We start from the raw sequence: 12954 nt of genomic DNA on the forward strand, positions 1-12954 counted from the left end.
TAGGTCACCTAGCTGACCACCAGTTTCCCTTCCTGTCTGTCCCTGCCTGAAGACTGTGTTAGCTTACAGACCTGCCCTGTTCACAACAGCTGCTGTATATCCCCTCCATTTCCGGCCCCTGCAGCTGCAGCACACCCTGAGCTGACTTAATTCTCACTGAAATATTTCCTTGGAAATGCAGTATTTTGTCTCCCTAAGCACAATATGGCAGTATTACATTACCCATATCAATATCATTTTATTATTTTGTATGCTGGCTAAAGTCCTGATTGAATGACAAGAAGTATTTCAAAATTAACTACAAAACTGTGGCACCCACTGAAGCTTATGTACATGTACATTTTCAAAAAGCATGTTGTTCATATTCTTTTAAATCAAGCAACAAAAAACACAGAAGACAATATAAAAAACGTAGTCTGATGTTTCAATAATAATAATTGCTTTTACTTATAACGCTTTTTACAGGTAATGGGGACTCCCCTCCGCCTGGATGGCTGGTCAATTGGTTTCAGTTACAAAGCAAGACATGGTGGAAACAGTTTGTGTGTGAAGGCAGTAGGTTGATAAAGGAATTGAAGGTATTGTAAGGTTTTGCATATGGGTTAGAAAAAGGCTGCCTATTCGTGCATCATTTATAACTCATCTTTCCTTTTTGACATAATATAATTCTTTGTTTTACTTTGAAAAAAATAAGGAAGTTTTCCAAAGAAAAAAGCCCCGAGGTGCTCATGCAGGTTCCAAAGAAAAGGCAGAACTCCAGGTGAAAGAGCAACACTATAGCCAGCTCCCACTTGTAACTTCAAGTCCCAAAATTGAAGCTGAAGGTCCAGAGACTGCAGCTCATGTGTCTGGGAGAACAGTTTTATCTAGCATTAGTTAACACCATGTTACTACATGTTAATTTAGGTTAGATCATGTAATTATTAATTCAGGGTTATCCATCCATTTTCTAAAACACTTTACTCAGTACAAGGTCATGGGGCAACTAGAACCTAATGAGACAAGCAGTCAGCTCAAGGCAGGATACACCCTGGACAGGACGCCAGTCCATCACAGGGTGTCACACTGAGACATGCACACACTCACACCAGGACCACTGAATTGGCTTCAGTTCTTACAGGAACCAGTTAATCTACCAGCATGTCTGTGAACTGTGGGAGGAAACTGGAGAACCAGGAGAAAACCCACATGAACACCGAGAGAACGTACAAAGTGCATGGAGATAGCACCTCAGGAACTGAACCTAGGGCCCCAGCGCTGTGAGGCAGCAACACTAACCAAACTCACTGTGAATCAGGGTTATTCCACCTACTGTATGGAAAAATAATTAACAGTGCAGGAAATAATCTGCCTCCCAAGACTTTTGTTCTTAAACAGAAAGCTGTAAGAATAGAGTTTTGCCAATATTGTGAAATTGCATTTAATCGTTTTAGAAATGTTATGTTCTTAAGTTTTGTAAATCAACATTTTAAAGCCTCTTTCCCCCCAAAATGATACAGACATTTCCTAAACAATCCCTAGCGTGGCTTCTGCTTTACACAAAAAACACCAGAACAGGTGTGTTGTTTGGTATGACGTTCTTTAACTGGGTGTGAAATTCCTACACTAATACAGCAACTACAAGAACTTTGGGGAGGGTCATGTATTTTAATGATTATTTACATGAATATGAAAGGACACACCTCTTTGTGTACAGCATAATATAACCAGTTATTACAGATAAGAGTAGGTAAAGCTACTGACTGATACTCACACCAGACAAAACACTTGTGCGCAGAGTAGAGGAACTATGGACGATGAAAGAACGAAGAAAGAAGAAATAAGGTAACATCCATCTTATTCTTTAAGTATTAAGTTAATTCATACATTGTATAATTATTAATATTATCAGATACAACAGCATTATCCCAAATTAGCAGAGCTCTGTGAGAAAAAGTTAAATACTATGGAAAACCATGACCAAATCATAATAAATAATGAAAAAAGTATTTTTATTTATTATGCATTTATATTAAAATCTAAAATAGAATACATTAGTATTTAATTACTACCCCAAAGCACATGTAGTACAATATCTTAAGCAGATCAGGAATGGCTTGATTGTGTATTTTGAATGATGGAGAGGGAAATGTAATTTTTATGACATGAAACATATGGGGGGTATCATCAGTTAAAACGTCTAACAGCAATTATAGTATTTGCTCATACAATTATTTTACCACTTGACTGTGTCTCTTCATCAATCAGGCAGTCCTGGGATCACTTCAGAGAGGTGCCCGACATTCAGGATGAACAGAAACCCAGGAAGCTGTTCAGGTTCATCCACTATGTTATCTGCACTCTAATTGGACTGACAGTCTTTGCTCTTGGCTTTTTCAGCAAGGTAAGGCAGTTACTGTCGATACCCCTCAATCCACATGATATCAAACCTGATTCTCATTAATTAACTCTGTATTTTTAGGGTGGAAAAAGTGCCTGCTTTGTAATAAAACAAAGACTCATGAAAAAGCAGATTTATATACCAGTGTTATTACATTTTCACATGCACAGGGGAACTTTAAAATCTTTAGAAGTTTCTTTGTGGGAGAGGAAAGAAGTTACAGCAAATGTGCTCCCAAAAAATGCGAAATCAAACATATTTATATTCTTTGGTAACAGCTAATGTTGTATACATTGTGCTTGAAATTGTTGTGTAACACAAAGCTACTGTAATTAAAAAAATGTGCTAAACATCTATTAGCAAAATATTTACCACTGAACTAAAAAAACAAATTCTTAGCTCTTTTGACAGAATTTCAGTTTTGCTAATATTTGCCATCCTTGACTATAAACGAGACGCAACTACTGTGCTCTTTTTATTACAGTCCTCCCTGCTCCTCCTAATAACAGTGTCCAGCAGTTCTTCTACCACCATCTCAACAAGAGCCTTCGGACTCCTGCTCTTAGGCTGCACTCTGATCGTTCCCAGCATCCTCACGTTGGCCAAGAGCCTTTGGAAAATTGCCTTTAAAGACTCAAAGACACCCTCAGCAAAGACCATCTTCTGGGTAAGACAATAATCACCACAACAAATGCTACTGTCTGTTCTACTAATTGTATATCTGGATTATTCTTATACTGCATGAATTGGGAAACTGTAAAGCATGCAATAGAGCAGGTTATTGATCCAGCTTCTGAGTACATGTTATTTGTATTTCAATAACACCATACAATACATGAGCACTTTTAAGAATCATTCAGAGTAGAGAAACATGCTGTATATAAAGTAAGAGTGGTGAAAAGTGTTTGTAGTGATGTGTGTTTGTCTCTCTCCAGTTTTCCAGTTTTCTAGCAAACATAAAACCAATTTTTCCATATGGTCTACTGTCACAGTGTTTATTGCTACTCCTTGGTTATGTCTCCTAGGTGCTGGCAAGTGAACTTCTGGTGGCTGCTGGTGCAGCGATTCTCACCGTCGTTGCTATGCCTCATTTAGACATCCTAACGAATGTGATGATACTGAACGGTGTTTGTGCATTGCCTGCAGTCCTGCAAGTGGCCAGTCGGGCTGTAACAAAAGATAGCTCCAGACGGTTCATAGCACCTCCTCTGTTAGCTGTTGTCCTGCTGGTAGCTGGTTTTGTGTTTCTACTTGTTGGTTACCAAATTGAGATCAGTGGGCAAAAGGCCAGCAGAGATATGTACATGTATGCTGGCCTTGCTATAGGAGGGACATTGATCGTTTCCCTTAACTGGTGGGAGAATTTTTCAACCAGGTTTGACATCAGATTCCTTCGGGGAGTCATTAAGGACATCCACCGCTCCAAAAACTTCTGCTATGTCATCTCCAGCACTGTCAGAATCCTGGTCACTGTGGCTGTTGTAGGGATCTATGTCCCCCTGTCAGGACAAGACTGGGCTTCTGTCAAAAAAGTGTCAAGAAACACAGTCATAGTCACTCTGAGCCTGTTTGGCATCCAGGCCATTTCCTCAGCCCTCTGCCACTGGTTTGTGGTGGTGGCCTGTAAACTTCACGCTCTCCGGCGTGGCTTCATCGTGCCCACGATTCTCACGTCCCCGGCTGTGTTACTGGCTTTCGTGTTGGTGTTTGTGACACGTTATGAGACAGCTCTGAGCGACTCCGGTGCAGGCAATTTTTCACTGAGTTTGTTCTGTCAGACTTTTCGCAACTTCACAAACAAGGGGATTGTGGCAGTAGAAACTCTGACCAAGGACGTTACCCAGAGTATGTGTAGCAGGAATGCGATAGTTCAGGTGGATAAAGTGGGCTTGTCACTGCTGGCAGCTTCAGAATTCAGCTGGTTTGTCGGACTGCTGCTGTCCACAGTCCACGTCTGGGTCACCCCAATTCAGCGCATCGAGAGGACCTCAGAGCTCTTTGTGAGGCGCCTGTATGAAGCTGCCTTCATAGACCAGTCCCAGCTGCTCAACATGCGATTTGAGATTCTGAAGAAACATTCAAGTCACGGGTAAGACACGTCTCTTCACTCCAATATGATGGGTAGAGCAGTCAAGACAGCACAACACTCTTGAGCTTAGATTGTACTGTTTCCATGCGCTGGGTACAGTTTGCCAGTTAGTTGTCTGGGTTTTATTGTACTCTGTCTTGCACTTTCACTCCCCGACATACATATCTGGCCTTCTGTCATGCAGGATTTCTATGTTCTTTTTGGGATTATTTGAATATAGTAGGTTCAGGGATTACATCAGCTCCAATATGCATTAACTTGCTCTCTAATCAATGTGGGTGAAGAGCTACAGTATGGCTACTAGCGCACGTCTGAGAGTTATTTCATATTTAAGTCTTTTCTCTGGTAATAACATTTAATCATGCTTGAAAGAAGCTTTCAGGCAGGACAGACATCCCCTTTTGGATACAATATGCAAAATAAAGTACTAAAGATTTAACCACAAACGTAATTTGGTCATAAGTGTTTGCAGCATTATGTGTCTAACAATGGATGATCAGTAATGAAATGGGTGGAGACTTCCAGTGAAGGTTCCAGTTACATAATACAAATTCTGCGGAATAAGCCAAAATGTGAAAAGAGCCGGAGCGCCCTTAAGAGGAGGGATTACGATCGTGACGCTTGCATTCAGTCTTTTATGAGAAATGCAGCAGCTAAAAAACCTTTAGAAATGTGTATTTATTCACCAAGCAATGTAAATGTCTAGAAAACATGAATCATCAAGAAGGTGAATACTAGATGTCCCAAAAGGTTATACAGATGACCTACATATTCTTTATACCACTGAATAACAGACATCTCTGTCTTGAATATATTTTGTTGTCTCACCAGAGTTCACAAAGACCCAGTGAAAGTTTACCTGTGTGCTACAATGTGGCACGAGACGTATGATGAAATGATGAAAATTCTCATCTCAATGTTCAGGTAAAACAGTGGAAAGCAAATTGAAACAAAAGACTACAGAAAAATGTAGGGCAAGTACAATAGAAAATCGCTAATTTTAAAAGCTTTGCTATATACTCATTTCTTGGAAAGCGGAAAACTGACATTTTAAATTTTGGAAATAATGGTAATGGTTTACTTTAGAACTAGTTATGAAGTATTGTGCTTAATACTATTTTTGGAGTTTCACATTAGACAGCCTGCAATGTACTGTATAAAGTGATGTTCAAAATCCACAGAAGGCATATTCATGCTTTGATCATCTCCTGATATCTGAGGGCAGCCAGGTGCAGACACTGATACTGAGTGGCGTGGGTGTGCTGGAGAACATTGTGCTGTTTGCATTGTGGGAACCAGGACTTGAACATTAAGAGCAACTGAATTCTGCGTTGAGTGCACATCCACATGTTAACAATAGTCTTCTTTTCTTTGTAACAAGGCTGGACAGACACAGGCCGAAGAAACATAGGAAGACAGACATGAGCATTGAAGCCCACATTTTCTTTGATGATGCGTTTAAGGAGATCGAAGATGCACAGGGTGTCAAGAAGCACTGTGTGAATGAATACGCTGAGACCTTGGTGGAAGTTATCAAAGAAGTCTACTTGTGAGCACCAACCTCCTAGTGTTTGTCACTGAACTGTATTTCTGCCCTCTTTGTCAAAGATTAAAGCTCCACTGGGTCTACTTAATTAGTAAAGTGCCACCTTAATTAGTAAAGGGGAGCACTGACTCCCCTCAATGCTCTTATTGACAAATAATTGGTAAAACTCTACTAATATGCCTCTTGTTCTTACAGGGTGTTCAGTGATGAAACACACAACATATTTAATGGAGCCAAGCCCCTATCTGGCGCTGGAGAACAGAAAATCATACAAACTCCCTATGGTGGCCGTCTTTGTTACAAACTTCCACGCGGAAACCTGCTGGTTGTCCACTTCAAAGATAAACAACTGATTCGGCACAAGAAGCGCTGGTCTCAGGTACAGTACGTCGTCCACATGTGACCCTTCCTGTTTAACTGTAAGGACTGGTGATAATGAACAAGATGGTGCTGTGAGAATAGATTTATACCAGAGCTAGAGGAAATGTTAATCCAGGTTTAATAATCATCTTTAGGTATTCTCAAATTATGTAGACATGCAGAAATGTGTTACAGTATATTAAATTCAGGTCCAGTGAAACAAAATGGGATGATCCCATTTTTGTACTACACCTCCAAGATAGCAGCCTTTGTCATGATCATCTAGTCTCTGCATTTTGCAGACAATCAAGCCACTTGATTCTGCTGTGTCTTTGTCTGCCCCAGCCTGTGCTTGGTGTTTTGTCAAACTGTATATACAGTATATTATCTCCCTTTAGATAAACAGCATGACAGTGAAAACCAAACAGGTACGTTCCTATTTCAGATCATGTACCTGTACTATCTGCTCGGCTGGAAGCTTGACAGGAAGTACTTTGAGAAGCAGGAGAATGGCGAAGATGAGAAAACTCTACAGGAGCAGCTGAAGGTATGAAAACACAGCAGAACCCTGGATTTCTGGATTTCTCAGCAGTCCTGTGTTTCCTAAATCACTGCATCTTCTGGCCCACAGAAAGAAAGACACAACACATACATTCTAGCCTTGGATGGAGACACTGACTTCCAGCCTGCGGCAGTCATGCTGTTGGTGGATCGTCTCAGGCTGTATGCTGATGTGGGAGCAGCCTGTGGCAGGATTCACCCGACTGGCACAGGTACATATGAAGGGCTGCCTCTCTCGAGGATCAGACAGCTTCTCTGACTGCAGGGACAATGTCCTGAGCTCAGAGCGAGGTGTTCCCAGTGTTTTCATTCTGCCTTTATGGTGCTTAAGATTACATTTTTAAATAATGAGGCAATGCATATGAGCAGGTCTTTAAGGCATCATAACAAATTGAATTAACCTCAGATTTTGAAAATTATGTTTTTATTTTTTTATCTTTCTCTGTTCAGACAATATAAATATTTATTTTGGAACCCCTCAATTGCATGTAAGAGCATATTTAATACACATTCATGCTGTCAGTTATAATTGTTGAAGCTCCAGGAAGAGTGGCTCTGCAGGGGTTTTATCCCTCCTGAGACGAAGCTGCAACTGGTGCTGTTGTTCTAGGCCCTATGGTGTGGTACCAGAAGTTTGAATACGCTGTTGGCCACTGGCTTCAGAAGACAGCAGAGCATGTGTTTGGCAGTGTGCTCTGCAGCCCCGGCTGCTTCAGTTTGTTCAGAGGAGCCGCCCTCATGGATGACAACGTCATGAAGAGATACACCACCAAGGCCACAGAGGCAAGCCACTATGTGCAGTATGACCAGGGTGAGTGTCTCACAGGGGCCGTGAGGGGGTCTCACATTTCCCAGAGTTTTACACAGCAGGTTCGTGAGGTACAGATACTCTTAAAGAGAGAAAGTTTGAATACAAGGAAATTAATAGTGTAAAAATATAGATCACCCCTACTGATCAGGAAATACCTCTTGTCTTCAATAATTTTCCTGGAACAATTTTGTGCTTGTTGAATAAATGTACAACATCTTAAAAGACCAAACTAACACCAGATTTAGATCACACAGATTAAATTTGCAGACTCTGTAAAGGAGGAGTGAATTCTTGGGAACAGGACGCGACCTGTCCAATTTCAGACAATCATTCTGGCCAGCGCGATTTCACTAAGAGCTGATACAAAGTGAGACTGTTCCCATGAAATACTTAATTTTCCAAAGGAAAGCATATACTTCGAACTGAAGATAAATGGAGACTACTATCCGTCCATTTACAGAAATGCTTCTTAATACTGTATGATTGACAAATTGCAAAGCAGATTTACAAAGAGAATAAAAAAACTCCACAAATCTGAAAAATACAACTCTTTTTGTTAAACTCAAGTTGAGTCCCTTCAGTGCTCAGTAGTTGATAGGTTTTTGTCCATCAATGTTGATTCCAGTAGGTGAGCAATTTCAGGAGTTCTGGCTCAATATTGTCTTCTTTCTTCTCCACCTTCCCAAATCTCTTCCACTCCCGTGTAGAGAGTACACATGAGCCTGGCTGGTCAGAAAGTTCAAGTCTCAAAGTTGGCCAGATTTCCAGTGTGCCCATTCACTTAGGGGCTGCTAACAGACCAGATAATGTGAGCTGCTCATACACACTCTGCCTAGCCACTCTGATGATCACTATTGAATTGTTTCATGCCATTCACTCCAGTGCCACATTGGGCCTCTAAGGAACTGAGACCATGAAAGTAACAAACTCATCCCAAACGTGCTCACCAGGTGAGGACCGCTGGCTGTGCACACTGCTGCTGCAGCAGGGCTGGAGAGTGGAGTACAACGCTGCCTCAGATGCCTACACCAACGCCCCCCAGGAGTTCAAAGAGTTCTACAACCAGAGGCGCCGCTGGGGGCCCTCCACCCTGGCAAACACCATCGACCTTCTGGGCTCGGGCTCACTGACGGCACAGAAAAACAAGTCCATTTCCAGGCTTTACATTGTCTACCAGGTATTCACCATGATCTCCACCATCCTGGGGCCTGCCACCGTGTGTTTGATGATTGCAGGTAAAGAGCGCTTCACAGCACACGTGTGCATTTGCTGGTGTTCTTAACAGGAAGAAGGTTTAATCCTGTTCGCTTGATTACTTGCCTGCAGGCAGCTTCTCGTTTGTCTTCAACATCAATCCTAATGTGGCCCTTGCTTTGGCTATCGTGCCCCCTGCCATCTACCTGCTGCTCTGCTTCAGACTAAAATCTGACACCCAGATCTCCATCGCTGCCTTCTTGAGCGTTATCTACGCGTTCCTGATGACAGCCACTGTCCTCTCGATTATAGGTAAGTGATCCGGCAGGAAAACAGTGTAATGAGCTTCAATCAGATTTTTTTATTCAAAATGCTGTCACCAAAGATTCATACACACTAGGAAAACATTTTTTTCAGTAGAGCAAAATAAATCACACACAAAGGTTAAAGATGCATGTTTCTGATATGGCTGTTCTTCATTATCTTGCGATCTGTTATGAATTATTCTGTTTCTTTCCATCCTGCCATCCATTCTCAAGACAGGTGATTCATCACAATGTTCTGACTCCTCATATTCTCACAATCTGCATTGCAGATCCAGTGATCAGAACTTTTTCTTATTGTTCTTCAGGGGAAATGGTCAAGCAGCAAACCTTTGTGACTCCCAGCGGTCTGTTCTTCATATCTTTAGTCATTCTCAATCTAGTAACAGCAGCACTTCACCCACAGGAGTTCCCTTTGCTTATACACGGGCTGCTCTACTTCATCAGCATCCCCAGTGGATATCTGCTGCTGACCATATACTCCATAGTGAACATGGACAATGTATCCTGGGGAACTCGGGAAACTGGCAGCCAGGCCAAGGCAGGGCCCCGCAGAGGCCCTCAGAAACATGTGGCTTTTGAGAAAACGTGCAAATGCCTCTGCTGGAACATCGAGATACAAGTGAACAGAGATGAGAAAGTAGCAGCAGCTCCAGAGCTCCAACTACAAGCCCAGGAGGACAGAGCTGGAAGTGGAACCAGCCCTTCAGAGCTCCACAACCCCAGGTGTGCAGGGCGTCAGACCTGGTCTTTATAGCATCGACAGTATGTTTTGGAGCAGAATATTTCTTCACTTACTCTCTAAAAATGACTAAATCCTATGCCACCTACTTTGGCATTTTTAAGTAAAAGAAAAAATATTAATTTGGTTTTAAAAGTAAGACGTAAAGGATAACTGAGACAACTCAAGAATCTAATATAAAATAATTAAAATCCCCCTTGTGTTTCTACAAACAGATGAAGAATTCACAGAAAAGCACTGCATATTTGTATTGTGTTAATTTTTATTTGAACCCTGTGGATAACAGGAGATGCAGTATGAGAGTTTTGAGACTGTTACTGTCTATATTTAATGCTAATAAGTTCTATTTTTTTGTTTTAGTGAAGAAGATTCCACCCCAGAAGACAGTAAGTGTGAAACACACCTACAATGTTATTCTTTAGTGTACAGATAAATAATTACTGTCGACAGATAACATTATTCTTTGAGCCACAGAAATATTATATTTGATTATTTAGCTTGTCACACAGCAGTTCTTTATATCAAAATGTAATTCTTCGACCTTCCTGTGTTGTTTTGCAGTATGGATGACACAGCTGCAAGAGAAGTCAGATGATCTTGAACTGAAGGAAGACACTCTTGATGATGTGAGCTCCTCAGTTTTTAACCTGGTTTTCACGGTTCTTGTGTATTTCTCATTAGTTTTAGATCCTCAAATCAATATGATAATAAGCTAGATTTTTAAATAATTCCTTTCATGATTTGTTATCTCAAGACACATAAAAAATCATCAACAACAGACAGATTTAGAACAGTAGTCTGATGGAGAGAAACTGGTTGATTCTTTTGCATTTATTGCCACCTTTTCCTTTCCCTGTTTGTCCCTAGGATGAAGTGCTCTTCTGGGAGGATCTCATAGAGAGGTACCTAAAGCCACTGTCTGAAGACAAAGCCAAGCAAGCCCAAATTAAAAAAGATCTCAAAAGCCTCAGAAACAAGGTACAGCTCTGTGCAACCTGATAGAGACTTGTCTTTTCATTTGCACCAGGAGAGAAACAAAAGTACAAAGAACAGTTTGCAAAGTGAAAAGAGTAGGACTTCAGCACAGTGACTGCCTGTCATGTGGTTCTTCCAGAGACAATCCGTAGTGGACAGCACCATCTTTCCCTACAGATCACTCATATCACAATTCATCATGCACTTCCGTTCCGTTCCACACATCACTTTTTTACCACTTTAAACAACATAGTTTCTCTGAAATACATTTATTGCATTTACAGTAATCATGGGTCTTTTCTTCTCTATTTCTTTACAGGTCACTTTCACTTTCTTCATCATCAATTGTTTGTGGGTGGTGGCCACATTCTTCCTCCAGGCTATTGGCTCTCCAGTTAGTATCAAGATTCCAAAGATTTATTCAAATGGGTCAATAGCAAAAGACCAGAACATTTTTATAGATCCAATTGGGCTGATGTTCCTGTTGTCCTTTGCTGGCCTGCTGCTCATTCAGTTCATTGCTATGGGATACCACAGGTACGTCTGTTACCTCTTCCACAAGAGTTTAAGCATTTTATTATTTTTCAACATCCTATTCTTATGCATTAGCTTCCCATGGTGTGAGCACACAGTAAGATTTTTATGTTGCTCACCATTGAATGTAGGTCTACCAGTTTAATGGAACAGCCATCTCAGTAGGTTTTGCCCTGTGAATAAATTAGTAAATTGAAGTCATTACTGCCATCTCAGTTTGCATCAGTTTCACTGTATACAATTGTAATCAGATTACTCTTGAGATCCTTGTGAGCCTTTTATTAATTTAATGTGTTTGTGTCAACTGATTCCTACAGAATCTACACACTTATACACTTCATAGCCTATATAGGAACAGAACCTAAAGAATCAAAAAGAAACTTGTCCCAGAAGTCCCTGGAAAACGTGAAGGATACTGAAAAGGTAAAGGATATTCTGACTTTTTCTGTCTGGTTTGCAGTGTTTTACACCTCCAGATCAAGAAGAAATCAGAAGATGGTGAAATTAGAAGTGTTAAATCTGAGCAAATCATGTTTAAACACCATCTTCCAAAACCAGATTTATTTAAACAAAATGGTTAATTGAAAGACTGGTTTGTTTGTTTGTTTGAACAGTTGCTATGAAAGCATTGACTGGGACAGTGTTTACTGCAGGTTTGGCCAAAGGCAGAAGCACACTTTCTGTGCAGTTCCACAAGATTTAAAAGAGAAACTTGTATGTCAGAAAAAGTGTATCATTGCAGCACCGTTGATATCGCTTATTTTCAGAGAAAAAGATGAATGTTAACCTCATATTTCTCCTGCAGTATTTTTTGTAAATGGCTGGGCTCAAGATCTCTTCAGGACTCCAAGAACTGCGTGAGAACCTGATGGCAGCTCTGACAGTTCAGCTCTGTTTAACTGAGAGTCCAACATCATGTCAATCAGCTGCACCTCCTTAAATCTCTTTCTGTTGAAGCACAAAACACCTGAACAAAATCAACTGCCCTGCAGGCTGAATTAGACAAGTAACTTGTTTTGAGAAAATCAGTCAATTGAGAAAATGATCTTCGTCAGGATCAGCAAACACTGATTTTTGAATTTCTTGTGCCGTTTCAGACATGTTTGGAGCGCCTCGTATTTTGATATCACCTGAAAATGTAATATACAGTATTACATAATTTAATACCACACTAATTACAGCAACCCAAGCTTGAGTATTCATCCCTTACCTGCTTATTTTCCACCTTTGTTATCCTGGATGCCTAAACAGACATTATACACTGTAAGCCGACTAGAAACAACGAACAGCGCGTTTCCTGCCTATTATAAAACTAATAAAAGCAACTTGCAAACATGTCTCAAGGAAAACCTGAGCAAGTGGACTTTAACAGACAAAGAGAGAACTTCTGGCTTCCATCCAGTCTCTGAAGGGTCTTTACAGCTCTCCCTCTCTCCTCT

The 12954-nt window shown here is 40.8% G+C and overlaps 1 protein-coding gene across 1 annotated transcript; it reads left to right on the forward strand.

Annotated features, from left to right (window-relative positions):
- The first annotated feature begins 611 nt into the window (after nucleotides 1-611).
- On the forward strand, nucleotides 612-11673 carry LOC138223892 (chitin synthase chs-1-like). The gene is made up of 17 exons (XM_069179969.1): nucleotides 612-1824; nucleotides 2248-2383; nucleotides 2865-3047; nucleotides 3406-4469; nucleotides 5301-5393; nucleotides 5851-6018; nucleotides 6211-6394; nucleotides 6821-6922; nucleotides 7007-7148; nucleotides 7547-7747; nucleotides 8698-8982; nucleotides 9074-9253; nucleotides 9573-9990; nucleotides 10367-10392; nucleotides 10568-10632; nucleotides 10874-10984; nucleotides 11301-11673. The coding sequence occupies exons 1-17, from the start codon at nucleotides 1790-1792 to the stop codon at nucleotides 11658-11660; spliced, it is 3753 nt and encodes a 1250-aa protein (XP_069036070.1). The 5' UTR covers nucleotides 612-1789; the 3' UTR covers nucleotides 11661-11673.
- Nucleotides 11674-12954: the final 1281 nt, after the last annotated feature.

Source organism: Lepisosteus oculatus, chromosome 17, assembly GCF_040954835.1.
Source record: "Lepisosteus oculatus isolate fLepOcu1 chromosome 17, fLepOcu1.hap2, whole genome shotgun sequence".
In the NCBI taxonomy this organism is placed as follows: domain Eukaryota; kingdom Metazoa; phylum Chordata; class Actinopteri; order Semionotiformes; family Lepisosteidae; genus Lepisosteus; species Lepisosteus oculatus.